The 27,840-nt window shown below is 39.5% G+C and overlaps 1 protein-coding gene across 1 annotated transcript in view; it reads left to right on the forward strand.

The window, feature by feature from the left end:
• Positions 1-296: 296 nt before the first annotated feature.
• Positions 297-27,840, forward strand: part of ptprua (protein tyrosine phosphatase receptor type Ua) — a gene marked incomplete at its 3' end in the record, with an annotated part of 264,930 nt that continues 237,386 nt past the window's right edge. Inside the window, exon 1 of the mRNA XM_056243301.1 lies at positions 297-402. Coding sequence (XP_056099276.1) covers positions 333-402 — 70 coding nt within the window. The remainder of the gene's footprint in view (positions 403-27,840) is intronic.

The following is a 27,840-nucleotide window of genomic DNA, read 5'->3' on the forward strand; positions in this document are numbered from 1 at the left end:
TTGAAACGTACAGACTATGAAATGAACTCTGTTGTGTGTGTTTTCAAGCTTCGACTGGACGACCACTTTGCCTCAACAACAATCTATGCAGCAGCTAACTAATGTTTTTTGGTGAATAACCACAGAGAGGCGCCATAGCCCTTCCTCTGCTCACTGGGTTCATCTCTAGAGTTGTAAGGGGGTTTAATAGTTTGTCGTGACGTCAGCGGGCAGATCTGGGGTCTGTGCTGCGCGTCTCTGGATGAAACTCAGTGGCGCAGCAGCAGGATATTTACCACACTCTTACCACACTCACTGACTGTATTTCTTTACCTGCTGGACTAAACGCTACCATGAACCTGTCTGCTGTTCTGCTGTTTCTCATCGCCAGGGTCTGTGCGGAAAGTCTAGAGGGGCCAACAGGTAAGACACGAGTGCTTTAGAGACTTTGATTTCATACCACGGAGTCCAAATCACTCACACACAATCTGTCCTGGGAATTACTGAACATTCAAAACAGACTTCGAAAGCACTTTAATCTCTTATGCATGAGCAGGAAAGTTTAAGTTCCTTAGACATTAAGCTGGCGTTTAACATGTTTGTAGAAAGAAATATATAGCCTATATATCAGAGTTTTGTGAAGAAGTTTTTATTGGTCTTCATTTTGTTTCTTCAATAATGGTTTTGGAGTGTATTTATATGGAGTTTATGAACATTATTCTTCATGATTCATTTCTGAGAATCACGTGAAGACTAATATTAAATCATGGCATACGATTTTTGCTGTCTGAATGTGCATGGTTAAATGTTTCAATTGGCGTTATACGTTCAAAATAGCTTAAATATGAACTTGGCAGTGTGAATATGAAGCTATGTTTTATAAAAGCTCAATCCATGAGTAAGGATTTACTTGATTTTACTCATTTAAATGACGAGTCCACCTGAATGTAAATTCTGTTATCATTCAGGCTACTCAACCTCGTGTTGTTCCAAAACCATATGACTTTCTTTCTTCTGTGGAACGTTAAAAAAGATGTCAGGTAGATTGAGAGTCTCAGACAGTTACTATTCATTTCCATTGAATCGGAAAAAAAAAAATGCAATGAAAGTAAATGGTGACTGAAACTGTCACCAGCCTAACATCTCCTTTTTGTTTTCTGTGGAGAAGAAAGAAAGAAGGCTTGGAACAACATGAGGATGAGAAAATGACAGAATATATATTTTTTTAGTGAATTTATAGAAATTCCAACTTCACCAATTAACTAAAAAACAAAACAAACAAAAAAACGTTGTAATAAGAAATGAGAAATATGTGGTGTACCATATAGGCTATTGTGGCATCAAGTTAATTGTCTGTAGATGATCCATCCACTAATTACTATTACACAAATCTATTTACTCATTCATGAATTCATGGCTGTTCTAGATTAAATCTAGTATTTCGTTTTGGCTCAGACTCTGCAAGTAAGAGAATATGAAGAGGTATGCCCTGAGGATCTGCTTCTGTCAGACTCCTGTATATTGCCTCAATATTTAAAAAAAAAATTCTGCTTGTTTAAAGTCTCTTGCTTCTACTTTCATGACATCAAATATGATTGCTGTAGCTGTTCTAGCTTTGCTTGTCAGGTCGTGTTGTGGTTTGTAGAGGGATTTTTGAGCTCCTGGATCAGTTTCAACTCTGAACATATCAAATAAATGTGTGAAGACTGTTAAACTGCAAAAATCCACCCATCCATCCATCAAACGTCCATCCGCTTGTCCTATGTAGTGGAATGCTGGAGTCTTGGGCCATAGTTAATGAATAAACATAATGAAAGGGAGTAATATAAACTACATTTCATTGGACTAATTTAACTTAGAAATGATATGAGCCTCACAAATGATTTTCGTAATTGTAACCTTGTATACTGATTAAGTCATTATAATTAATGTATTGATTTAGGAAAAAATTCATTTAGATGTTGGCACGTGAAGCACATTTTAGCTTACATGACAATTTCTTTTTGCATAATATGCATTTTTTTGTCATTTACTATCAACATAATTCCGTTCTGTCTATTTGGTGGCATTTCTATTTTGTCAGAGTACACGTTGGGCTGTTTACTGATGGATTTCGGGGAGCTTACTGCATGTATTGCGATGTTAAAGTTGATTTTTCTGTGTCTTTGAAGCATCCTTCATACTGTCAGATTACAGCATCACACAGTGGGGTGTGTGGGAGGTAATGAGACCTGAGTGCAAGTTCACTTCACTGACACTGACAGCGTGTGTGTGTGTATGGTGTATGTGTGTGTGTGTATGGCTGCAATTGGGGGCGAGAAAGGTTACAGAGGGTCTCACACTGCAGTAATCCAAATGAAAGTGAGTGGGCATTTCAGAAAATGTGTTCAAGGACACAGAAGGGTTGCACACTAGGCACTGCCATGTTTTAAAGGAAAAGTTCATGCCAAAATTACAAATCTGTATGCTGTTTCCCCCCCCCCCCCTGTATTTTATTCATACAATGACAAGTTCATAGTTACCATGGCTGTCAAAATACAGTAAGTAGTCATTATGACTCTTTATTCCAAGTCTTCTGAAGCCGTACAGTTTAATTCATCATTCAATTATAATTTCCCACTCTGCCGTAGCTCTGAAATCTCATCCTTTATTCAGCATATTCGAAGACACATGCATTGTCTCATCAGTTTTCCATTGGCGTTTGGTGATGGTGACATCAAAACTGGCATGGCCTGTCAATTTACTACTTTTAAAATTGGATGTGAATGAGATTTCAGGGAATGGAACAGGTTAATCATGACAGAATTTTCCTTTTAAGGTGAGCCGTCCTTTTAAAAGTAGAACGCACTGTGAGTTCTTCCCTACTGAGCGAATGCAGTTTGAAGACAGTTTTGCTTACTCGGGTATCTGCTTTGAATTACACTCACGATGTAATACCACCTATTGCTCTTTTTCACTGTCTTTTGACATTTACAGTTGAAAAACACACTATGCCTTTACTATAGCAAACGACTGAAATAGTTATCTGCCCTATGCTGTTGTGCCTTGGCCACTTCTTAAAGTAACAACAGGTAGTTTTTTGCTCTCGGGCTCCCCCTACAGTTGGGAAACAGTATTGTCCTCTACTACTGTCGTAAACTCTGTCATCCTACATGCACGTGCAATTGTTGACAACCAGGATAGCCCTGAACACTGTAGGAGGAGGTCACATGCAGGTGTTCTGCTTGCGTCGCGTGTGAAATGTCTTCATCCCAGGTACAGTGGCATATATTTCAGCATGTCATATGAATATAATTTCATGGGTTTTATTTTTTTTCTAACGACAAATGATCGCGATGCTCACGTTTACAAGCCAGCGTCATTATAGTAGCCTAGTCTATTGGTTACCGTTTTACTGGATCTATATGATACTTCAATGCAATGTTTGAGTGGTTGATAATAACCATATATCGTCAATATTATAATATCAAGCTACCATAAATGAATCTGCAAATTTTACAAATCGATTTGCATTATAGCTTGAGGCAAGACAAATAAACAAATATCACAGACATGTTAGGTATCCTAAAATATGATTTTATTAATAATCTTCCTCCTTTCTTTGTACATGTTGAGTAGACTACACTTTTTAGGTCAAACATTTGCTATTTGCATTTCATCGATTGCAAAGTTCAAATCAGAACGAGAATACTAGCGATAGCTAACCATCAAAAACTAGAATATCGTTTACTAGCTACCAGATTGATAATTCGCTACTACTCTAGCGAATTAGAGAGGTTAGAGAGAGGCATTCTTTTTTCGATGGGGCGTTCGATGCTCCCTGCACACGCAAGGTCTCTCGTTCGCTTTCTCTCTCTGCCGTCCGCGCGCGTTGGAGCACAGTCTCTGTCTCGCGTGCGCGCTCGCTCTAGATTCCGGGAGATTTGAACTAATTTGCGGTATAACTTGTCGATCACGAGTGGCTCAACAGGTAGATCTATAGATAAACTCATCTTTCAGGGATTTGACCGACCGGGTTGACAATTTAGCGTGAGAAACCGGGGGTGTGGCGTACGTGTGAGCGTGTGAAACCAATCAAATGCGGGTGTCTCACGGCCAATGCGTGAGAGTTGGCAGCTCTGCAATGTTGATCCTCGTTCTGCCTTTAACGCGATCACTTTCTCTTTTTCTCTTTTTGCTTTGCTCCGATAAAACCTTTGCTTTCTTGTTTTTCTGTGCTGCTTCGGCCATGACTATAACATTTGGCTCGCAAGTCCGATTTTAAGGAAGTGGGGGTGGTGGTGGAAGTGACGTATATGCCGTAAAGCAGTCGAATTTTGTAGTTCTCTTTGTTCGCCGGTTACTACCCGAAACCCGAAGTTTAAAAGTACGATTGAAAACGCTACAGACCCCGTCAGGCTATGGCAGACGTGTCATTCAACCTATTGTAAGTCGATGTACCATCACAAGAGACTTGGAAATATATTATGAAGGTTGAAAAGTTACCTGTTGTACTTTCAGCTTTGCTTGTGATGTTAAACACCACTGTGTCATTAAACTGCCATCTACATAATAAGGCATAGCAATAAAAGAGAGGCTTTTCCTGAATGAATAGATGAATAAATGACTGTATTGATCAATAATGTGTCATATTAATTACCTGATTCTGTGGAATACTTGAATGTGATTGGTCAGTGGTTACATTTGCTGTCAAATATTAGCATAATTACCACTAAATTGTATAACTTGACTGATGACCTGTCATGGCTGTGCTAGTTTTGTTTCTCGTTTTACTGTACTCTCTTTTACTCCAACATAATAAAACAATTTACTTAGTGTACGTTAGCATTTCCAAATGCAATTCTAACCATCTATCTATCTATCTATCCGTTAGAGCTTTTCTGAACACTTACCCTGTCTGCAATTGGTTGAATAAACAGATACCATTAGAGATACAAAAATTCACGCCATTTGTTGAGACAATGTCAGGGTAGATGGGATGTCGAAGTGTTTACACTTCTCCAGGGGAATCAATATTCAGATACGCTTCTGCACATTTAGCTGGGATTGGAGAATGTATTTTAACATGAAAAAATGGCACAAGTCAGCTTGAACCTACAAAATCGTTTTAGCCACAACCATCTGATATACTTTTTGCATGACACTGAGATGCCCCAGGAGACGTTAGATATAAAGAGAGAGAGAGAAAGATGGGTAGACAAACTACAGAAGAATGAATTGCACTAGAGCAGTGTCCTGAAACCCCCAGTAACCCACCAGAGTCAGCAGAAAAGACCAAGAGTAGGTGGTTGATATTATGAAGGAGGGCAGCAGAGGGCAATCGCTAGGCTATTCATTCTCTCAAACGCTTTCACTCAGTACAGCTGCCTTACCGTCTTAGAGGCATTGAAGGCATCGCACTCACGCTGCACACAATTTCAATTTGTTGTTCAAATCCAGTCTTTAAAACGGACCATGCTGAAATTGAATCTTTGTTCATACAGTGTTGTCAATGTTGCTATATCTACATCAGATGGCATGATTGTAGCAAACAAGTAGGTGATGAAACTTGATATAAATAACTTACAATGAAAGTGCTATATATTCACTATACCGTTCTAAAGTTTTGGGTCGGTAAGATAAATATTTTAAAAAGAAATTAATACTTTTTATCAGCAAGGAAACACTAAATTGACCAAGAAGTCCCAGTTAAGACATTTTTAATGCTACAAAATATTTCTATTTAAAATAAATGCTGTTCTTTTGAACTTTTACTCGTCAAAAATCCTGGGGGAAAAAATCTATCATGGTTTCCACAAAAAATATTAATATTTATTATATTAATAAAATATTTTGTTGCAATATTTCACAATATTACTGTTTTACCATATTTTTGATCTAATAAATGCAGCCTTGGTGAACACGAGACTTCTTTGAAGATGTCCTTATTAAAAAATATTACCAATCCCAATTTTTTTAACAGTAGTGTATATACTGTATATATATATACACGCACATCCAAATTACAAAAATAAAACAATGCAGATATTACAAAATGTGACATTAAAAAGTGTATAAATCACTTGTTTTTCTGAAGTAACACTGTCCAGCAGCGGCACCCGCTGGTAAAGTTACAGCAGGGGGCCACATGTCTCTTGCCTCCCCTGAGCCCATTGAGTTTTAACAGAACCCCTAAAGTGTGCGGTGGCTTTGATGGGGTAATTGAGAATGAATGGGAGAAGGTCACGCAAGAAGAGACAATAGGTGTGTTCGACTTGAAGCGGCGCTGCACAGACCGATAGTTGTTTGACAACTTTGTACCGCAAGATTGATTAGAGAATAGACTGCTCTTGCTTTTGAATCACTCTTGTGGTACTTTGATGCCTTACACAAATCGGTCTGCACAGCACCGCTTCAAGTTGATCTCACCTAAAGCCTGGATTGGATAAGATTGGTTCGTGAGATAAATCCCGCCTCTTGTTTTTCATGCTTGTTCCGCGTTCGTGAATCAGCATGATGTGACAATGCTGCTGTGTTTTGCATGTGGGAGTCTTGTCTTGTCAGAACGTGTTACTCCACGTTCATTTTTTGCAGCCGTGCAGAATGTGCGCTGATTGTATCCACTTGTGCTGGCTGTGTGTCATCTTCCTGTCCTGTATCTGAATAGACAGCCCTGAGAGATCTCACACCATTGCATCCCTGTGCTGCACTCACCTGCAAGGCATCATGGGATAGCATGCAGGGCCTGTCAGCTCTCACATCCAGGTGCTGTCACTACATTGTTGCTTTTGCTGCTCCCAGAAGCCATTATGGAACAGATGGTGTTTTGCCTGCGGGGTTTGCCTACCCTGTCAGATCCCGTCACACGGTGTTTAGGTGCCCACCCGCCCCTCATCCGCATATACCTTCCTCACAACTCCATCACCAGGGCAACACTTTTTTATGTAAAGGGAGCCTTTAATATCTCCAATTTTATTTTCTCTTAGCATACAGATGTTAAGAATAGAGGCATCAGCAGATGGGGATAAAAGAATAAGACTGACTATAGTTCTTAAAATGGGATAATTAACACTAAGATGTGAAAAACAGTCATGTAATTTGCATATATGCTATATTAGGGGTGTGCAAAAAAATCGATTCACATTTGAATCGCGATTCAATCTTTACCGATTCAGAATCGATTCATAGAATTCCAAAAATCGATTCATATTTTTTTTTTATGGCGTGCACGGGCGGAGTGGCAATCGGGTGAGTCGGGACTTTTACCGGTGGTTCGGTAGTGTTTCGAGGCTGCGAGTGCCGGTCTGATAAATAGTTATACATTGCAAGTTCTTGCCGCCCGCTGGTCAAACTGTGCAGCCTCTCTGCTCAACCCGTGAATAAATGCATCGATCCGCAGAATATGTTTGAGTTCTTAATGGTCTGTAGATCTTTTGCCAAGCGTGTCTGTCAGAGGTTACGGGTTCTAAACCGCACTCGTATAGTTTTTTCTCTCTCTCATCAAAACCGAATATGTTCATCACGTTTGTGTGCATTTTATTTTTGAGATTTTACCGGAGTCTCCAAAACGGCGATAGATTGAAGAGCGCGTCCGAGTGAAGACTGCGCGAGCCACAGAGAACACTGTATCCATGACACTGATAGCAGCGGACACGAGCGCGCTCAGCTTGATTTCAAAAACAACAGATCTCTTACTTAATAGCGAACTAAATAAATGCTCTGCTAGTTAACTGGAGATACCCGCAAATTACGCCTATGAACGACTTCACTGGATCTAAACAAATCAATCTAACCATAGATGTTACCAGTAGCGGTGGCTTTTTAAAATCTATTTAAAATTATTTCGCAAGGGTTCTATGACATTAGTATATTTTTAGGAAGTTCAATGTGCCCAGTCGAGTTCACATTTCAACAGTCAGCCTGGTAGCTGAAGTAGTCCTTAAACCACATTTAGCATAATTGTTTGTTTGATCTGACTACAGCACTTTAAAGCTAAATGTAAAAGCTTTTTATTTAAGTTTTATTTTAAACTTGAATTAAATGTATTTGAAAGCTGGCCAAAGCTTGGCACTTTGCACTTTTTAGTTGCAAAAGTTTTTATTTTTGTATGAAGACATAAAGTAATATCAAACTACATTTAATTTGTTGTGTTTTTTTTTCTTTTAAATTGTGTCTACTGCAATCAATCACATAGGAAAAAGTAAACTACATTTATATACTGTGAATCGTTTTTTTGAATCGAGAATCGTTTTTGAATCGAAAATCGATTTTGAATCGAATCTTGAGACAAAAAATCGGTATCGAATCGAATCGTGACATTTTCTGAATCGTGCACCCCTATGCTATATGCATTTCATAAAACTGCAAATCATGCTGATTGTTAAAGAGAAGGTTTTTTTTCTTCTTCATCATACTTATGGTTTTTCCTTGGCAATGAAAAGTAGGGCCTTGAAGTTGGGCTACTGGATTTGAGCCTGTAAGTAACCACTTATAAACCACTCAGAACACCTTAGCAACCACATATCATGCCCTGGAAACAAACCAAAACACCACCACTTGCTTGTGCAACACGATCATACCACTCAAATTACCTTGACAACTACCAACGCCACTGACACCCTAAAAACCAGATAGTTACATGCTAAAAATACTCAAAAAACCTTAGCAACTGGATGACATGACCTGGCAGCCAGAACTCCCTAACAACCACATAGCAAAGTGCTTAAACACTCAAAACACCTTAGCATTTACATTGCAGTGCACTAGCAACCAGCCACAACACCCTAGCAACCACCAACTATACCAACATGCATAACCTCTCAACAACACCTTAGCAACTGCATGACATGCCCTGGCAAACAGCCAGAGCTCCCTAACAACCACATAGCAAAGTGCTTAAACACTCTTATTATACTTATATTGCAGTACACTAGCAACCACCCACAACACCCTAGCAACCACAAACTATTCCAACATGCGTAACCGCTCAAAATATCTTAGCAACTGCATTGAAGTGCCCCAAAAACCACCTAGAACACCCTATAACCACTCAAAATACTTTAACAACTACTTGTAACCATGCACCAACAACACCCTAAAAACATGTTAAAATATTAAGAATACCTTAGCAACTGCATGACATGACCTGGCAACCACCCAACAGCAACATGCTAAAACACCTTAACAACCGCACAATATGCCAGAATCACCCAAGACACCTTAGCAAAATATCTAGAAACGCCTTGGCAACCATTGAGAATACCATAGAGACCACATGGCTACAATATACTAAATATATCCACAATATGCTTAAAAAAATAATCAGAAAACCTCAGCAACTACATAGCAGTGTATTACCAACCACTCAAAACACCCTAGCAACCACTCAGAACACCTTAGCAACCACATATCATGCCCTGGAAACTAACCAAAATGTGATCATAACAACTAAAAATAGCTTAGCAACTACCTGCAACCACAATTAACACCGTAAAAACCATTAGTTACATGCTAAAAACACCAAAAACACCTTAACAACTGAATAACAGTGTCCTAGCAACCACTTAGCAATGTGATCATAACAACTAAAAATAGCTTAGCAACTACCTGCAACCACAAACAACACCGTAAAAACCATTAGTTACATGCTAAAAACACTCAAAACACCGTAGCAACCACATTCTCTGGCCACCACCCAGAACACCATAACAACCATACAGCAATATGCTAAACTCTTTAAACACCTTAACAACTGCATAGAATTGCACTAGCAACCACCCAGAACACCTTAGAAATTACATACTGCAACAACTAGGGGTGGGCGGTATGACCAAAATTCTGTTTCACGGTATGACTAATTTTATTTCACGGTAACGATATATTTCACGATATAGTTATTTATACATGTAGTTATTCTCGAAAAATCGTCAAAAAGGGCTTTGTATAATAAATAAACCCAAATACTTTAGAAATGAAAAGTACTTCACCTTGTTTGATTTTTCTTTTTCTTTTATTTGGTCAATTATTTCTTTTTTGGTAAACTATTTTGATAGCTAAATATAGTAAACAAAACACACTCATCAACTTTTAAAAGAACTTCCCTCAACTATTTGATATTAAATACAACTCATAGCTGCAATTAAACTTTAAATAAAGTGTTGCTGAATAATTTTTCAATCTCATGTTATTGCTTTACTTCATCAATCAGTTTATAATATCTGAATATTTTATATTGAACTATTCTATTCATAATAAATTAGTTACTTCCTTTTAATTTTGTAGGATATTAGTAATACTAGTTATGTTTGTGTTCCCCGGTACATTTTTGCCATGTCTTTTTAAGGGGCTTGTTTAGCTTTTTGTGATATCTGGCATCCCGTCACCTGGAGCTTTGATCAAGAGAAGTTCAAGTTCAGCAGTGACTATAAGGAGCAGTATGAACCGAACAGCAGCTACTGTTAGTGTTGACTAAATAGTTTAAATTATTCACACCTTGTAACTGCATATTTTTTTTTACCATAGTTTACAGTGCGTGCACGCGCGCGTCTTTTGCATCAGTAAAATGCGATCGGTTAATTTGAGTGTCAATTTGTAATCACGTATCGAATCAAAGGAAGATTTTATCCGCTAGTTCAGTGGCCAATTGTTTGGAGTTAGAAGAAATGTATAACTCAGGCTGCATATTTAGTAATTTTGCCTCAGATACAGGATTATACATTCGCTTTAACAAGCAGGTTGTTCATTACCACGGCAACCGCTTGCTTGTCATGCTGAATGCGATTTTCGTGTTTAAAAGGTAACTATACATAAGAGACGGAAAGATGCAGATAACTATACATTATTTAAGGTTATTTCTATTCGTTACGATATGTTGTCAAGTAAGCTTCATGCGTTCCCCGTTGCGAACGTGCACTCCTCTAAACTAGCTGCACTGCTGTAGGTGACTGCTGCGCCTTTCCCCCCGAAAATATCACGTTAACAACAACCCTTTACAAAACGTAATTCGCACGCACGCTGCACATGTGTTGTTAAAAAAACGGAATAAAAAAATCTGTACTGGCATTTTCTACCGCGGTAACAATACCGTCATACCACCCAGCCCTAGCAACAACATGCTGAAACATATAAAAAACACCTTCACAACTACATAGCAATGCCCTAGCAAACACCCTAGCAACCACATATTTCATAAGCACTCAAAATACATTAGCAGATATCTGCAACCAGTAGCAACACCTTAAAAAACACTTAGTAACATGTTAAAACCCTGAAAATACCTTGGCAAATGCATAGCAATGAGAAAGAAACACTCTAGACACCTTAGCAAACACTTTAGCAAACACCTAGGCTGTGTCTGAAATCGCCCTCTATACCTTTATTCACTATTCCCTTTATTAGTCCACTAATAAAGTTCACATGAGGGAGTGAATGAAAACAAGTGCGTGAACTTCGGACATTGAGTGCGCCAGAAGGGCTGCCGCTTTACCATAGTGCAGGGGTCGGCAAGTAATTTGGCATCGGGCCAAAAAAGAAAATTTCACCATAGTCAAAGGATAATTTAAGAAATTAATTGATGAAAAATCCAACTAGAATTGCCAGTGACAGACTGTTACAGTGTATTTTGCAACTGGCAGTGAGCTGTTACACTGTGTTAAATGCTTTAGTAGGACAGTCATTAACAAAAAGCCACATTTGTGTGGCGGTGTCCGGGTTTTACACTGGATAAATTAATAAAGCAGTAGTGACATGTAACCTGGCAAGTATCTTTATTCACCAACTTGCAGCACAGTCACCGCCTTGTTAAAACACACGTGGGAGATGCGGAATGGATAAAAGTAACTCAAAAAATAAAAGAGGACTTGAATAAGCCCATTAATGGCATGTTTGAGTCATGCTCTTAACAAACTATGTTTTATTTCCTCTTTCCATATTGTGAATAATACATGTGTATCATTTTAATTGGCTTGTTACACAATGGAGCCTAACTTAATGTAATAATTATTTGACGTAGCCTGCTTTTACATTTTTCTTGGCATCCTCATGTACTAAACTGCATTTTTTATTTTTTTATTGTTTGCGTGCTGGAGGAATGCTATTACGTCGTGTGCAGAGTGATGTTAACATTTAAGCTAGCTGGTGAGAGAAAATGGCACTATCAAAGGGTCTAAAGAGGTAAGTTGACAGCGAAAATAGGGCATACAAAGAAGAATGGAAAGACAACTATGCATTCATCCTACCTAGTTTTGTGAATGCAAAGCCGGTGTTTCTTATCTGAAACGAAGCAATCCACAGACTCTTTTGAATGTCTTTCAGAACTTTTCCAATTTAAAGCTCTCAATTCATCTCAAAATAAAACATTGCTGCAAAAACATTCTCGTACTTTTATTTTTGAAGGCAAAATCACTAAAGACGAAGAGATTGTGAGTAACTGTTTCTGTCATGACAGATCTATTTGAGAACCAGTAGGGGTGGTTAATCTGTCTGATTTCCCGATTCGATTCGATTACGATTATTGAAGTCCCGATTCGATTACAGTCGATTTTCGATTATTAACGATTCTCGATTAGCGATTATTGATTTTCCATTTCACAACAGTAAACGAAAAAACACTACAAAGTGATTGCAGTATTAAAAAAAGTCAGCTGCTGAATTACTTAACTCTTTTATTGAGTAACAACAACTCAAAGCACTTTCTGTGTCGTGTAGTTATAATTTCAGAATTATTTGTATGTAGCTTATGTTCTGTAGAACACAGAAATGAATACATCACATTGTGTTGTGACTCATCAAGTTGAACGAAACAATAACAAATAAATGAAAGGCTTATTTCCTTAAGGAAGTAGATCAGAAACAACATACTGTAGAAATTGGACAATTTTCTTCTAGAAAGACAAGGTGTTGTTCAGGTAGAGGAAGACTGCAGGTTGCAGTCGAAACATGTCAAGGTAAATAAAAAGTTTATAATGCAAATTTTTTTTTGCATTATATGCGGTTAGAACAGCGGTCAGCAGCGCGTCCTCATCCATATCAAGCGCCTCGTCCCCTGAGGCGGCGGCAGCGCGGGCGGGAGCCGGCGGCTGCGAGTCCGGGAGAGGGGGCGGAGAAGGAGAGATAGACGCTCGAGGGAGTCATTCCGGCGAGCATTTGCATCAGAAAACGACGGCAGTGCAGCCCGCAGGGTCGACATCAGAAGTGCGTCGCTGAGCTCACAAACCCCTGAGGGCAAGAGCTGCGTGTCTGGCCCAGGCAGAGAGCGCAGATCACATGGCGGTCTCCGTCGCTGTGCGGGGCTCTGCACGCGCCGCAGGAAGTGCAAGGCATCTTGAAAAAGACGCTCGCTGCTCTTTTAGACAGTAAGTTTTGCAAGAAAGGATCCGTCGCCGGATAGCGTAGCTCGCACGGATGGCTGAAGGTGGCGAAGACGGCCGGCTTCTTCAGGCGCTGTCTTGTCGCTTCCTCGACGGCGGCTTCTCTCTAGATCCAGCGATGCGGCAATAATAATAACGCAAATTTTTTTTTTTAATAATAATAAAAAATCGATTTTTGAAAATTTAATAATCGATTCATAATCGTCCATAACATAATCGCGATTAATCAATAATCGATTTTTTTAACCACCCCTAAGAACCAGCCACTATCAAAATAATCTGGCTACGGGCGCGGGCCAGATATTATTGCTGGCGGGCCAGCTACCGTGACGCAGGAATTAATTCGGCACATGACTCTCACAGTGCATTATGGGTATTCTCTAGCCGTTAAGCGTACATTATTGCATTGCATTGCATTGTGAGATTGAATGAGTGAACTAATGGTTTTGGACACCACTACAAATGTCTGTCCCCTGAAATAGTGCTCTATTTAACCCTTTGATGCACAACATGGGTCTAAATAGACCCGACTGAGTTTTCATCTTCTATATCTTTGCAAAAAATTCATTTCATCATTCAGTATTCCAGGTATTCCTCAATTAACTTGTTTTAGATCATTACAAATCCTTATTTAAATTTTTCCTTTCTTACTTTTCAAATAAAAATCGTTTTTGTATCACTACCCTTCTAATGCGCAACATGGGTCTAAAAAGACCCGTGTTCATGTTTCTTTGCTGAATATTTGAAAGAAATGTATTTTATCATTTATGAACCCAGGTATTCATTAAATATCTTGTTTTTGATTTCCACAAATCATTATATTTATTTTTCCTTTCTTACTTTATAAACAAACACGTTTTTTGTATTTCTACATCAATTTTACACACATGGGTCAAAAATGACCCATATAGGAACCTTTGATATTTAGAAATAGTATAAATATATTTACTGCAGAAAACTATTCATCTGCCACACATTTCACAATTCAACACGGCTGCTTTTGTATATTTCATGCACGTAAGTTTTGTTTTATAAAAAAAAATTCACAGAAAATATTTGATATTTTGTGAAAGACATCTATATAGCCTAATATTTGAACGTTTAGGCTAAGGTTACCTTGACCTTGAAATCCATTACTAATGCAAAAGAGAAACATGTCCAATACTATTAGCTAGCTTGCGGTCGACATATTCTATTTTATCTAATAGCTAGGTCAACAAAATAAAAGTTGCAATAGAAAGTTATATACAAGTATATATTGTCGCTGTTGGGCAGACACCTTGTACCTCCATATTCATTTTTATTTGTGGTCATAAATCAATGCTATCGGTCACAAAAGCCGTCGTGTGGTGGCGTTCTGGTGCACTATGGCTGCTGTCGCATCATCCGGGTGGATGCTGCACATTGGTGGCGGGGAGAGCATTGGTGGTGGGGAGATCCCCCTAGTTGCACTACAGTTCAATTTCAGTGTTATCGGTTATATGTGTGTTATGTGTGACAAAGTGGCCAATAAACATATTTCAAGTGTTACAGTAAATGTGTTGATCTAAACAACTGTGACATTGGTTATTTTAACAAAAAGCTTTCTTTATTCTTTTGTTTTATCACGCTTGCATAGATGGGTCATTTTAGACCCATGTGTGTAAACTTGATGTATTAACACAAAACATAGGAAATATTAAAATATAATTTTGTGATAATTGAAAACAAGATATTTTGAATATTCATAAATCATGAAATTTATAGATCATGAAATATTAAATGCTCAAATAAAGTGATTTCAAAAGGTTAAACAAAAAAAAATGCCAAGCCATGCATGAAATAACATAGGAAATGAATACGGGTCTTTTTAGACCCATGTTGTGCATTAGAGGGGGTATCCATAGCTTGCGCATCAAAGGGTTAAAGGGATAGTTCGGCCAAAAATTATATTTAAACCATGCATTACTCACCCTCAAGCCGTTCGAGATGCATATGTCAATCTTGTTTCAGACGAACACATTTTCAGTTATTTTAGAAAATGTCTTAGACCCTTCAGTGGATATAATGTGAAGCAATGGGGTCCACCTCCTTCAAGTCCCAAAATGTGCATATATCCTTCACAGAAGTAATCCATCCGGCTCCAGGGGGATAAACGAAGGCCTTATGAGGGTAATCCGTGCGGTTTTGTCGTAAAAATATACATATTTAAAACTTTATAAATGAAAATATCTGACTTCCGGCAACGATCGACGCGCGTTCACGGGTGATGTTTTGCTCTGCTCTCTGCATAGCTCTCTGGCTGCGCGGGCGCGTTCGTTCTACGTCACGACGCTACGTCCTACCTCGTACGCCGACTTCCATCACCCGTGCACGCGCGTCGATCGTTGCCGGAAGTCAGATATTTTCATTTATAAAGTTTTAAATATGTATATTTTTACGACAAAACCGCACGGATTACCCTCATAAGGCCTTCGTTTATCCCCCTGGAGCCGGATGGATTACTTTTGTGAAGGATATATGCACATTTTGGGACTTGAAGGAGGTGGACCCCATTGCTTCACATTATATCCACTGAAGGGTCTAAGACATTTTCTAAAATAACTGAAAATGTGTTCGTCTGAAACAAGATTGACATATGCATCTCGAACGGCTTGAGGGTGAGTAATGCATGGTTTAAATATCATTTTTGGCCGAACTATCCCTTTAAGGGGGCAGCCCTAGTAACGCCTTAGCAACCATTGAGAATACACCAAAAGCAAGGCCATATGCAGGGTTTTAGAAATACCAAGGTCCAAAAACTGACAAATGTCTTAAGCCCTATTCGGGCAGGACTAGTTTTCTAAACGACGTTTGAGTTACAATTATTTTATCATTCAACGTCTGTGATTTTCTGAACGGATTCAGATTGGACTTACATGTCCGTGTTTATTACAGAGGTGGGAATGTGTGTTTTCTATGTGGGCGTTGCAAAAGGTCATGTGCTGTGCTTGCGTGCATCACGTATGATGTATAGGTCTTTTAATTTATTATTTGTTAATATAATTTTAATTTATTATAAAAACCCTATTTAAGTAAACTTCTTACTCTTACCTGACACTGATAATAAAATGATTTTAAAACTCTTCATGTAAAACTAATCTTGTCAGAATATATAATTTATAGTTTTTTTGTTTTTAGTTTTTTATTTAGAAAAAGTGATTTTTAATGAAAGGCTAACCAAGCTTTGTGCATATTTGGAATAGATTTAATGAACTTGGTTACAAATTAATTCTTAATCTTATGCCTAATATGCTGCAAATCGGCTCCGGTACAGTTGTTTACATACCTGGATATCATTGTTGGTCATTTAACATTTCTATCATAATACAGTTGTCAGATACTAAATGTTAAGCTACATAAATGTCACTTTTTGACCGTTAAAACTGAAGCGTCATGCTGGAATTCACGCGTTGCTGCTGTAAACAACAGTAATGGTAATGCCTGCCTTTTTTGATTGGCCATCTCAGTCATTTTGACATTGACGGGTGCTGTTATAATCAACTGATCAGCTCAGATGAGAAAGCACCAATGTAGAGATTATTTGGCAATTATTTCAATTATTTCCCCATGTTTTCCTCATGGGGACCAAAAATATCCCCTTAGGGAGTACCTGACATACACACGCACGCAGGCACACACGCACGCACACACACACGCACACACACACACACACAAACACACACAATCAATCTCACCTACATCTTGCTGGCAAATAAACTCCAGCTGCTACCGTGGCAACATGGAAAGTTTGAGAGTTAGAGAGTGCTAGGACTCCTGAACTGCAAAAGAAATTGGCATCCTCAGTGCCCCCTTACACACACACACACACACACACACACACACACACACACAAATGTTTGAAAAAAACCCCCACATAACTCACCTTCTCATGTCCTTCAGAGATGGTTCTTCCTAGTTTGGCAAGCACCTCTTTACTGCACAGCTGTCCAAACAATTGTCTAACAAAACTAAAGGAGCAGTTCACACTAAAATATATATTCTGCCATCATTTACTCTCTGTCATACAACACATTTATTGGAAAAATTATGCCATTGTCATCAAACTTGGCACAATGCACCTCAACACTAGATTAAATATGTGCAAGTTCAAATGAGATTTAAAGGGATAGTACACAAAAGAAGATATTTTGAAGAATGTTGGTAACCAAACAGTTGCTGGACCCCATTGATTTCTACGGAAGCGTATTGCATTCACTTGAGGAAAAAAAATCTACTCTATTTTTCTGAATTAACGAGTTAATTATCTCAGAATTACGAGATAATTTGTCATGGAAAAAAGTTTTTGCTCTGTTTTTCTGAATTAACGAGTTAATTATCTCAGAATTACGAGAGAATTTTTTTATGGAAAAAAGTTTTTGCTCTGTTTTTCTGAATTAATGACTTAATTATCTCAAAATTATGAGTAACTCATTAATTCATAAAAACAGAAAAATGTATCTTATAATTCTGAGATAATTAACTCGTTATTTCAGAAAAACAGAGCAAAAACTTTTTTTCCATGAAAAATGATCTCGTAATTCTGAGATAATTAACTCGTTAATTCAGAAAAACAGAGTAGATTTTTTTTCTTCAAGTGAATGCAAAACGCTTCCGTAGATTTCAATATTATGAAAAAAAAAAAAAAATACTATGGAAGTCAATGGGGCCCATCAACTGTTTGGTTACCAACATTCTTCAAAATATCTTCTGTGTACAGCAGAAGAAAGAAATTCATATAGTTTTGAAACAACCTTAGGGTGAGTAAATGATTACAGAATTTACAGAATTGAACTATCACTTTAAGACTGGAGATTGGAGACAGGACAAGCAGTCACTCTGCGAGATCGACAAGAGCGCGTAAGTTGTTTTTTTCTTAATATCCAGTTCTCCTGTTGCTCTGTTTACCATTTGTCAAGTAAGTAGGGCTATTTTCGATTCTTTGCTTATTTGTAATTTTTATCTTCACTAAATATCTTTATTTTAATTAGACGCGTTCCTATTTTGAATATCTGCCGTCTTAAGGGTTGTAGTCTGTTTGTTATTGTAGCACTTAAGTATTGCTGTTCATAACAGCTAGTTTCGATTTCGCCCATTCTCGGGATATTTGCTTTCGCTGTGCTAATTGCAAGGGTTACCACAGCTGTCCTCACTCAGGCGATTGATAGCATTATATCTATGTAGTGTGCGCGCTGTCGCGGAAGCGTCAGCGGAAGCATTCAGCTCTCGTGTTCAACCTCTTCGTGTTAAGACCGACTCGGGTAAAGACCTGCGACTCTACCTGTGCGACTCCACCGAGCAAGGACACCTGCAAGGCACTTAAGTATCTTCTTCACCCTTTCCTTTCCTACCTTTCTCGTATTTCCCTTTAACAACATGTGCTTTCAATACATTCCTGTTGTCTCTCGACAACGCTCTCTCACCACGCACAAAAGGCAGCGCAATACCGCTAATCTGCGCCCTTTTCTCTCATCCTCACACTCACCTCTCACTCTTTCTATGGGTCTATGGAATTGTCAATCAGCAGTAAATAAAGCTGACTTCATTCCAGCCTTTGCATCTCATTCTACTCTTAATATCTTGGGCTTGACTGAGACCTGGATCCGTCCAGAAGACTCAGCAACCCCTGCTGCTCTCTCTAACAACTTCTCTTTCTCTCACACCCCTCGCCAGTCGGGGAGGGGTGGGGAGACTGGTCTTCTCATTTCTAACAATTGGAAATACTCAACTCTCTCTTCTCTATGCAATAACAACTCATTTGAATATCATGCTATTACACTTACAACTCCCATTAAGATCCATATTGTAGTCGTATATCGCCCCCCAGGTCAACTGGGAAGCTTTGTGGAGGAGCTGGATGTGCTGTTGTCATCCTTCCCTGAGGATGGCACCCCACTTGTAGTCTTTGGCGATTTCAACGTTCATCTAGAGAAGCCGTATGCAACAGACTTCATCTCTCTTCTAGCCTCTTTCGATCTCAAACGGCTCATCACCACAGGTACTCACAAGTCAGGCAACCAACTGGACCTGGTTTACACGCGCAACTGCATCACAGACAACATTTTGGTGAAACCTCTCCACGTTTCAGACCATTTCCTCATTACTTTCAATCTACAACTCACTACCCATGCTCCACCAACCCCCCTACCAGTTACTTTCAGATGAAACCTGCGCTCACTTTCTCCGTCCCATCTTTCCTCTGCTGTGTCATCTTCTCTTCCCTCACCCTCGCATTTCTCCTCTCTGGACGTGAATACCGCAACGGATACTTTATGCTCCACTTTAACCTCTTCTTTAGACTATATCTGCCCTCTCTCCTCCAGGCCAGCACGCGCTACTCCCTCTAACCCCTGGTTATCTGAGGTTCTTCGTGAACACCGGACCGAACTCAGGGCAGCGGAGAGGAAATGGCGCAAATCAAAAGACACATCTGACCTCAGTAGGTATCAATCTCTGCTCTCTGCCTTCTCTGTTGATGTTCATGCCGCAAAATCTTAATATTTCCACAACAAGATCAACAGCGCCTCTAACACACGTTCACTGTTCAAGACATTCAACTCCCTCCTCTGTCCACCTCCACCACCACCCACCTCCTCGCTAACTGCTGATGATTTTGCTAACTTCTTCACTAACAAAACTACATCTATCAGCAGTCAGTTCTCAGCTTCACACACACAGGAACCCAGACAAACCTCTCCCACAGCCAATAACCTTCTCTCCTCCTTCACCCCACTAACTGAGGAAGAAGTATCTAAACTTCTCCTCTCCAGTCATCCTACCACCTGCCCTCTAGATCCCATCCCTTCACACCTTCTACAAGCCATCTCTCCCACACTTCTACCAGCCCTCACACACATTATCAACTCATCCCTCCACACTGGCATTTTCCCTACAGCATTTAAGCAGGCTCGGGTAACTCCACTGCTTAAAAAACCAACATTAAACACATCACCTTTAGAGAATTACAGACCTGTCTCTCTCCTACCATTCATTGCGAAAACACTTGAACGAGTTGCTTTCAACCAAGTGTCATCTTTCCTGTCTCTGAACAACCAGCTGGATGTCAACCAATCTGGCTTCAAGAAAGGGCATTCAACCGAGACCGCATTGCTGTCGGTCACAGAAGCCCTGCGGATCGCAAAAGCTGCTTCCAAATCTTCAGTTCTCATTCTTCTGGATCTGTCTGCTGCCTTCGACACTGTGAACCATCAGATCCTTTTGTCCGCCCTCTCATCACTTGGCATCACGGGAACTTCCTTCCACTGGTTTGAGTCCTATCTCACAGGTAGGTCCTTCAAGGTCACATGGAGAGGCGAGGTATCCAAAGCACATCAACTGACCACAGGGGTTCCTCAGGGTTCAGTTCTTGGACCGCTCCTCTTTTCCATTTACACCACATCACTGGGACCCATCATACAGGCACATGGTTTCGCTTACCATTGCTATGCTGATGACACCCAGCTCTACCTCTCATTTCAACCAGATGATCCCACAGTAGCGGCACGGATCTCAAGTTGTCTGGCGGACATCTCGGAATGGATGAAGGAACATCACCTGCAGCTCAACCTGGCAAAGACTGAGCTTCTCGTCCTCCCTGCCAATCCGTCTCTACAGCACAACTTCACTATCCAGCTAGATTCTTCCTCAATCACCCCATCAAGGTCGGTCAGAAATCTTGGAGTAATCTTTGATGATCAGCTGACCTTCACAGATCACATTACAAAGACAGCTCGATCATGCAGGTTTGCTATGCACAACATCAGGAAGATCAGGCCTTTCCTAACTGAGCATGCAACACAACTTCTCGTCCAGGCCCTGGTCATTTCTAGGCTTGATTACTGCAATGCTCTTCTGGCTGGACTTCCATCATGTGCAACTAAACCTCTACAAATGATCCAGAATGCTGCAGCTCGTCTCGTCTTCAACGAGCCCAAAAGGGCCCACGTCACTCCTCTGTTCATCTCCCTGCACTGGCTTCCACTCGCTGCTCGCGTCAAGTTCAAGGTGTTGACACTTGCTTACAGATTGACCACAGGCTCAGCTCCCTCCTACTTTCACTCACTACTGCAGGTCTACATCCCTTCCAGAAGCCTACGATCGGTCAATGAGCGGCGGCTCGTGGTACCATCACAGAGAGCCACAAAATCACTCTCCAGAACATTCTCATTCACGGTTCCATGTAGGGTTGGGTACCGAAACTCGGTGCCAATAGGGAACCGGTTCCGACGTAAACGGTAGTAACCAGACCGAATAAGGACGAAAATTTCGGTGCCTGATTTCGGTGCCTAACTTCATTAGGCACACACGCACACACACAAGGTCTCTCGCTCTCTCTCTCTCTCCGCCGTGCGTGTGCTACACAGTTTGGAGCACAGTCTCTTCTGTCTCGCAAGCGCGCTCTTTCTCGCAAGGTTTGGCTGCATTTAACGTGTAAAATTACGTGTCAGAACGCCCTCTGGGTGTGCCGATAGTCTGAATCCCATATAGAATCAAGCCAATTCATTGGCTGCACTGTAAACCCGAATAAGTTGGCACAACTCAAAAAATTTAAGGCAATAAATTGCCTCAAATTTTTTAAGTTAAGAAATTCAAAGTTTAAGTAAGCAGAACTGACATATTTTTATTTTGTATTTGTACATTTGAATTGTTCTTAACTTGAAATGTTTGAGTACACTAATTCATACATTTAACTTAAAATTTCATGGAATCTCAATGTGAACACTTTTATTAGTATAAACTTAGCTAGCTTTAACAAGCTAGTTTGCTAACATACTATTTTGTTAACTTCTTAACAATAGTATGCTATACAGCAACACTTGCAGCAATATAAAGGTTTTATTTGCTCTCAAATCAAGCTCATGCACCACTTGTCACCATGATGGTAACTATCCTAAAACCAACATTAACAGAAATTCTTCTAAATTAGCATAACGAAACATTAATCATTACTAAATCACCCGCTTAACATTAATCTTGCACAAAAAAACATTGTATTACACTTAATTTTAGCATTTACTCTCCCTTTCGAGTGCCATCGGCAAAGCATGCTGGGAAATATACATCCCAGCCGTTTCAGTTAAACTTAAGTTCGTCTAAATTAAAAGAAATAATTTCATAAAACTCAAAACAATGAAATAGTTCAGTTTACTTAAAATATATCCATTCTGTGAACTTGAAAGAAAAAGAAAGTGCTAAATACTCATACAAGTTAATTTGACTGAACTAATTAGTGTAATTTAAGTTTTTCCTACTCAAACCAATTAAGTATTTTGAGCGTTAGGGTTTACAGTGTGATGGCGCGGGCGCCGCATCGACGCACTTACGTCGTCATACTATGTTGGCGCGCGCGCGCCATCTGCTCCTCAGATTTCTTTGCCGAAAAAGGAAGCTGGTCGGCAGCGCGAGGAGCTTGGCAGCGTCTCGTTCCCTATTGAGAGATATGTTACACCAGTAACCAGAGATGTTCTCTTTCATAGGTTCACTCAACGCTGCGTAGCTAAGAAGCAGTGGATTTGTAGGCTGCTGTATCACGTGCCGTTTGAACTGACGCGCTACAGCGATCTGTCACATTTCAAAGAGCCAAAACGTTATTTATTGTGTGAATCTCGTAAAAATATTGACAGAATCTGACAGCTGTGGATTTGTTCCATATCAAAAGTAACCTTCTCTGTCTTGTCTGTCCGTGTCCTCTTTGTCCGCGATTTTTCTGTGTGAAAAGGGTCATTTGCGTGAGTCTCACGGTCAATGCGTGAGAGTTGGCAGCTCTGCCTGCTAGTAATCTCTATTAATCTTCAGTATTATTACATTGTTTGATACAATATTGTTTCATTTGATATTATGTAAATATGAATTTTTATTTTATATTGGTTTTATTATTACCATATGTTACTTGTATTTATATTGTTTAAAGATTTAAGTTAATATTGTGTCCAGTTTGGCCCTGTAAATTAAAGGGTATTATTTTTTGATAAAGTGTGTGCGGTTTCATTTTCTTAAGGACCGATTTAAGAACCGTTTAAGCACCGGAACCGTTTAAAAAATACCGAGTAGGTACTGGAATCGGATAAAACCCAAACGATACCCAACCCTAGTTCCATGCTGGTGGAACGATCTGCCCACCCCCATCCGGAAAGCAGAATCCCTGACAGCATTCAAAAGACAACTGAAAACTCATCTCTTCCGTGAGCACTTAACATAAAAAAAAACCTTTTCCTTTAAATCCTCGCTTATCTGGCTTATGCTACTCCGAGCAATGTCCGAACTTGGTATTTTGAGCACTTCTTGCGTTGTTTCCTTGCCTTTTTCACGATGACTCGCTTGCTTTAGTCCTCAGTTGTAAGTCGCTTTGGATAAAAGCGTCTGCTAAATGACTAAATCTAAATCTAAATCTAAATCTAGATTGGAAGCAGTGGGTAATTTTAATTACACTAAATTGTAGGGTTATTATAGTTAAAGTGCCCCTATTATGCTTTTTCAGATATTACCCTTCATGTAGTCTGTAATATAGCTGTTTGTGAATGTACAATGCCTGCAAAGTTTCAAAGATCAAAGTGCACGACAAATTGAGTCATTGTCTCCCAAAACAAAGAACCGATTCTGAACTACCTGAAACGAGTCATCCATAATTCCAGTCTTCCTATAGTAGAAGACCTCCAAAACAAAAATTAGTAATCTTTAAAATAGCATAATAGGTGCACTTTAACTAAAACCACAACCATAAAAACATTTCTGTCATTACAACTCTTGGAGTGTTTGGCACGGCAATGGGTATGACTATGTTTGGTCTTGGCGGAATAGATTTGCTACGCTGCTGCTGCTGCATTTATTGATGCTGCTGCTGTAGGTTATTGCTGATGCTGCGGCAGAGCAAGTACGGGACTTGCTACTGCCAATACATGACACACTGCTGTGAGCAAGTAAGACATGCTGCTGCTGTACAATTTAGCGTACATGAAGTACCCGTAGCAGATCTACACAGGTGGAGCTGGGGAAGGTGGAGGGTTTCCTAAAGTGTGCTGCACTGCTAAGGCAAATGCTACCCAGTATTTGAAGCTTGAGCATGCGTGCTTATTGGCTACTGATACAGCAGGAACCAATCAGCTGTGCCCTATAGATAATGATGTGATTACGAGCAGGTTGAGTTAGGACCTATTAGCCGGTGCTATCTATAGTTTCATGATATAACTTTGTATTGTTACTTTGTTACTAAATTATTTCATTAGATTAAAATATTAATAAATCTTAATTTTCATTCAGTTTAACCGGATGTATACTAAAAATAATTAAAGCTGTAACTGAAATATAAACTATATAGACATTAAATAAAAAATAATAATAATAGCAAAAACACAACAAAAATACTTAAACTAAACATAAAATGAAAATAGAAACTACAAAAATAAAAACTAATTCAAAATATAAAAAACCCTTTATTAGTACTATTATTACTATGTATTTCTCATTAGTACTATTATTACTATGTATTTCTCATTAAACAGACATGACAACATGCAGCAACAAATTGTTTTGTAATTTTTATTGGAATGTGAAGAAACATTATTTCGAAATATACTGTATTAATGCACTTTTGATATTATTTTGATATTTTTAAACAATCAACCACTTTTATCTTTGTATGGACACCTATGATGTGAACCATTGGTATTATTTATTCACACGTCTGCACCTTGGCATGAAGTCAGAGGGGAAGGTGACTTTGTCAAGTGTGTCAGCATACTGTAACACCTGGGATAACAGCTGTTTCTTTTTCCCACTGGCGACCCCTCCGGCAGACAGTGAAGTGGGCACCATCACCCACTGAAGATAGGTCTATTCAAGGGCATGTAGAGACCAGGCCCAGATGGAATCTGCACACTGATTTGAAAGCAAAATCTCATAGATTTCAACATGGAGTTAAATTGAGCTGAGAGTACTGCACTCTAATTGGCAAATCATCATCAAATTAAATCAAATATTTAATGAATGAACCCACAAGAGACTGAGAATGTGTGGAATTTTGTGAATGATGGTAGCCTGGCTAACGTCAGACCTCGTCTCATTGACATTGAGACGTGGTCTGGGAACCACATGTTCATTTTCTCGTATTTGAGGCGTGGTTTACGAATGCCCAGAGCGGTTTATTGGGTGCTACGAATGTCTATCAAATGCGCCTGTACGTAGCTCATAGCCAATCGTTTCAATTATACCAAATGACGTATGTAGAGCTAAAGAAATTAGACGAGGAAGAAGACGATGGGTCAGAGATTTATTTGCGTTCTAAACTACTTAGAACAATATCTAAGGCTGCATCAAAAGGTAACTTCGCGTCTGCTGCCATGTTTGATCCATAGGTATAAACAAACTGCTTCAGTGTGTCGCATAGACGTCGTCATCGTCTTGCTGCTCCCTCCCCGTTCTGTGATTGGTTCCCTCGCTGAGGCGAAAATGTGGTCCATGGTATCCAGACTGCCTAGCAGCGTGAATAAAATCGCGCTGCGCAAAGGCAGTATGGGGAAACCCAGGCTAGAATGACGGGCTTTCTATGCTGAAACAAAGCTTTCTGCAGACATAGATTCTTCCACAAAATCAACCCATCATGCCTTTGTGAAGAGCTTGTTGTGTCTTGGTCATCAAACAGTATGCTATCATATGAACTGCTAAAAGTATAGTCTAATGTGTTTAGAGCTTCAAAACAAGCATGCCTCTAACACTCTATAAAGACTTTATGTTATACACATAAACTATGGACATAATGAGAAGATCATAGACTCATAGACCCCTCCCTCCATGACCCTGTGACCTCACACCCCTCCTCTTCATGTCTGGGGTTTTGTTGAGGATACTGTCAGTGCGTCACAGATGTTGTTATGACTGGAGACACTATGAGTGAAACTAGGACAGTAACAATATAAGATATGACCTCATTCAATCAAATCACCACTTAAGAGCCACATAAGCATAAATGTATAATTATAGCATTAATAATAATGTATACATTATATTAAAATACAGTAACTGCAATGATAACTAGAACAGGAAAGTGTGTCTGTCAAGGCATACTTTGAAAGTTGGCTTGACAAAGCATATATTTAATGAAAGAAAGCTTGAAACAAGAAATGTACTCTTTGTATTCTTGTTTGTTTCGAAAAACATTTACCATTTGCAATCCATTTGTGTGTGTGTGTGTGGTGTGGTTTGTGTGTTTGTAAATATATTTTGAAGGTACTGTACAGAGGCTTGTTGCATGAAGCTAGTTGAGCGAACTCTGAGATTCAATGTAGGTTTAGAGTTGACAAAACCATACAAATCGAACCTGGTTTAGAGCAGGTTCAGCGGGCTCACAGTCCTCAGTATAAACATTATCTGTCAACTCAGGTTTAATGTAGATTTTGTGATTAATCCTAGAGTGTGTGCACCTGAAAGTGTGACGTGCGGCAAACAGCCAATCACACGGAACATGGAGAGCGTCGGTTTTATTCACTTCTCGTAAGAGAGTCGTGCAATTCATCATTGATCTCACTTGAAGATGAGGTTGTTATGAAAAAGTAATTAATTTAAACACATTTACAAGGCAGGAATAAACACTGAAGAATTTTCTGGACCTGAAGGATTTTTCTGAAGAACATTGGGCAGTTTAACTGCTCAGGACAAACAAGGGACTCAAGAACAATCATCACCAAAAAAAAAGTGGATCATCCAGGTTACGACACACAGTATTAAGAATCAAGGGTATGTTAACTTTTAAACAGGGTCATTTTTATGAATTCATGAAGCCAACATGCTTAGTCAAACCTACATAATTAACCCTTTCTGAGAGACTCACTGTTACTCTTGCCAACCTTGCGTAAGTGTTGGCAGCCAAGATGAATCCAAAGGGATTGTCTTATTCAAAGAAAAGGCTGGATTGATTTCAGATAAGACTGAAGTTGCATCTTAAATGCTGATGAGGTGCAAATGTTTGAGGGACATTTTTGGAGCATTTGGTGTTCTGACTGGAAGCGCTCTGTCAACTTTGTCATTCATGAACCTGAGCAGATTGGAGAAGCATGTTGTGATGATACAATCCTGGTTTCTGTGTTCAGAAGAGTACAGGAGTAGGAGGAATAGGCATTGGGAAGGTTGCGGCAAAGGATGGAGGAAGAATACATAGAATATCCTCCCACTTCGGATGCTTTCTGGCACTATTTTTAAACTATGGAGGGCGTTAACAAGAGAGAAAACAAAGGTTTTGCTCAGTAATAGCAACTTCCTCGAGGGTCTGTCAGGCCTGGTTGCTGCAGAGAAGATGTGACTGTAGTGGGCCGAACCTAGAATGGACTTTAGCGTTCAGCCTTTTTGTTCCGGATACGTCTTCAGCATTCCCATCTGAAATAACCCGTCTTCTTATACCCTCCCACATCACGCACTCTCTTATTGTTTTCATTCCCCAGACAACCCGTTATTATATGCTGAGGAGGAAAGTGGGTTATGTTTTGGAACCGAAATCTGCATTCTCTCG

This window comes from Rhinichthys klamathensis, unplaced genomic scaffold (assembly GCF_029890125.1).
Source record: "Rhinichthys klamathensis goyatoka isolate OS25496 unplaced genomic scaffold, OSU_Roscu_1.1 h1tg000785l_1, whole genome shotgun sequence".
In the NCBI taxonomy this organism is placed as follows: Eukaryota; Metazoa; Chordata; class Actinopteri; order Cypriniformes; family Leuciscidae; genus Rhinichthys; species Rhinichthys klamathensis.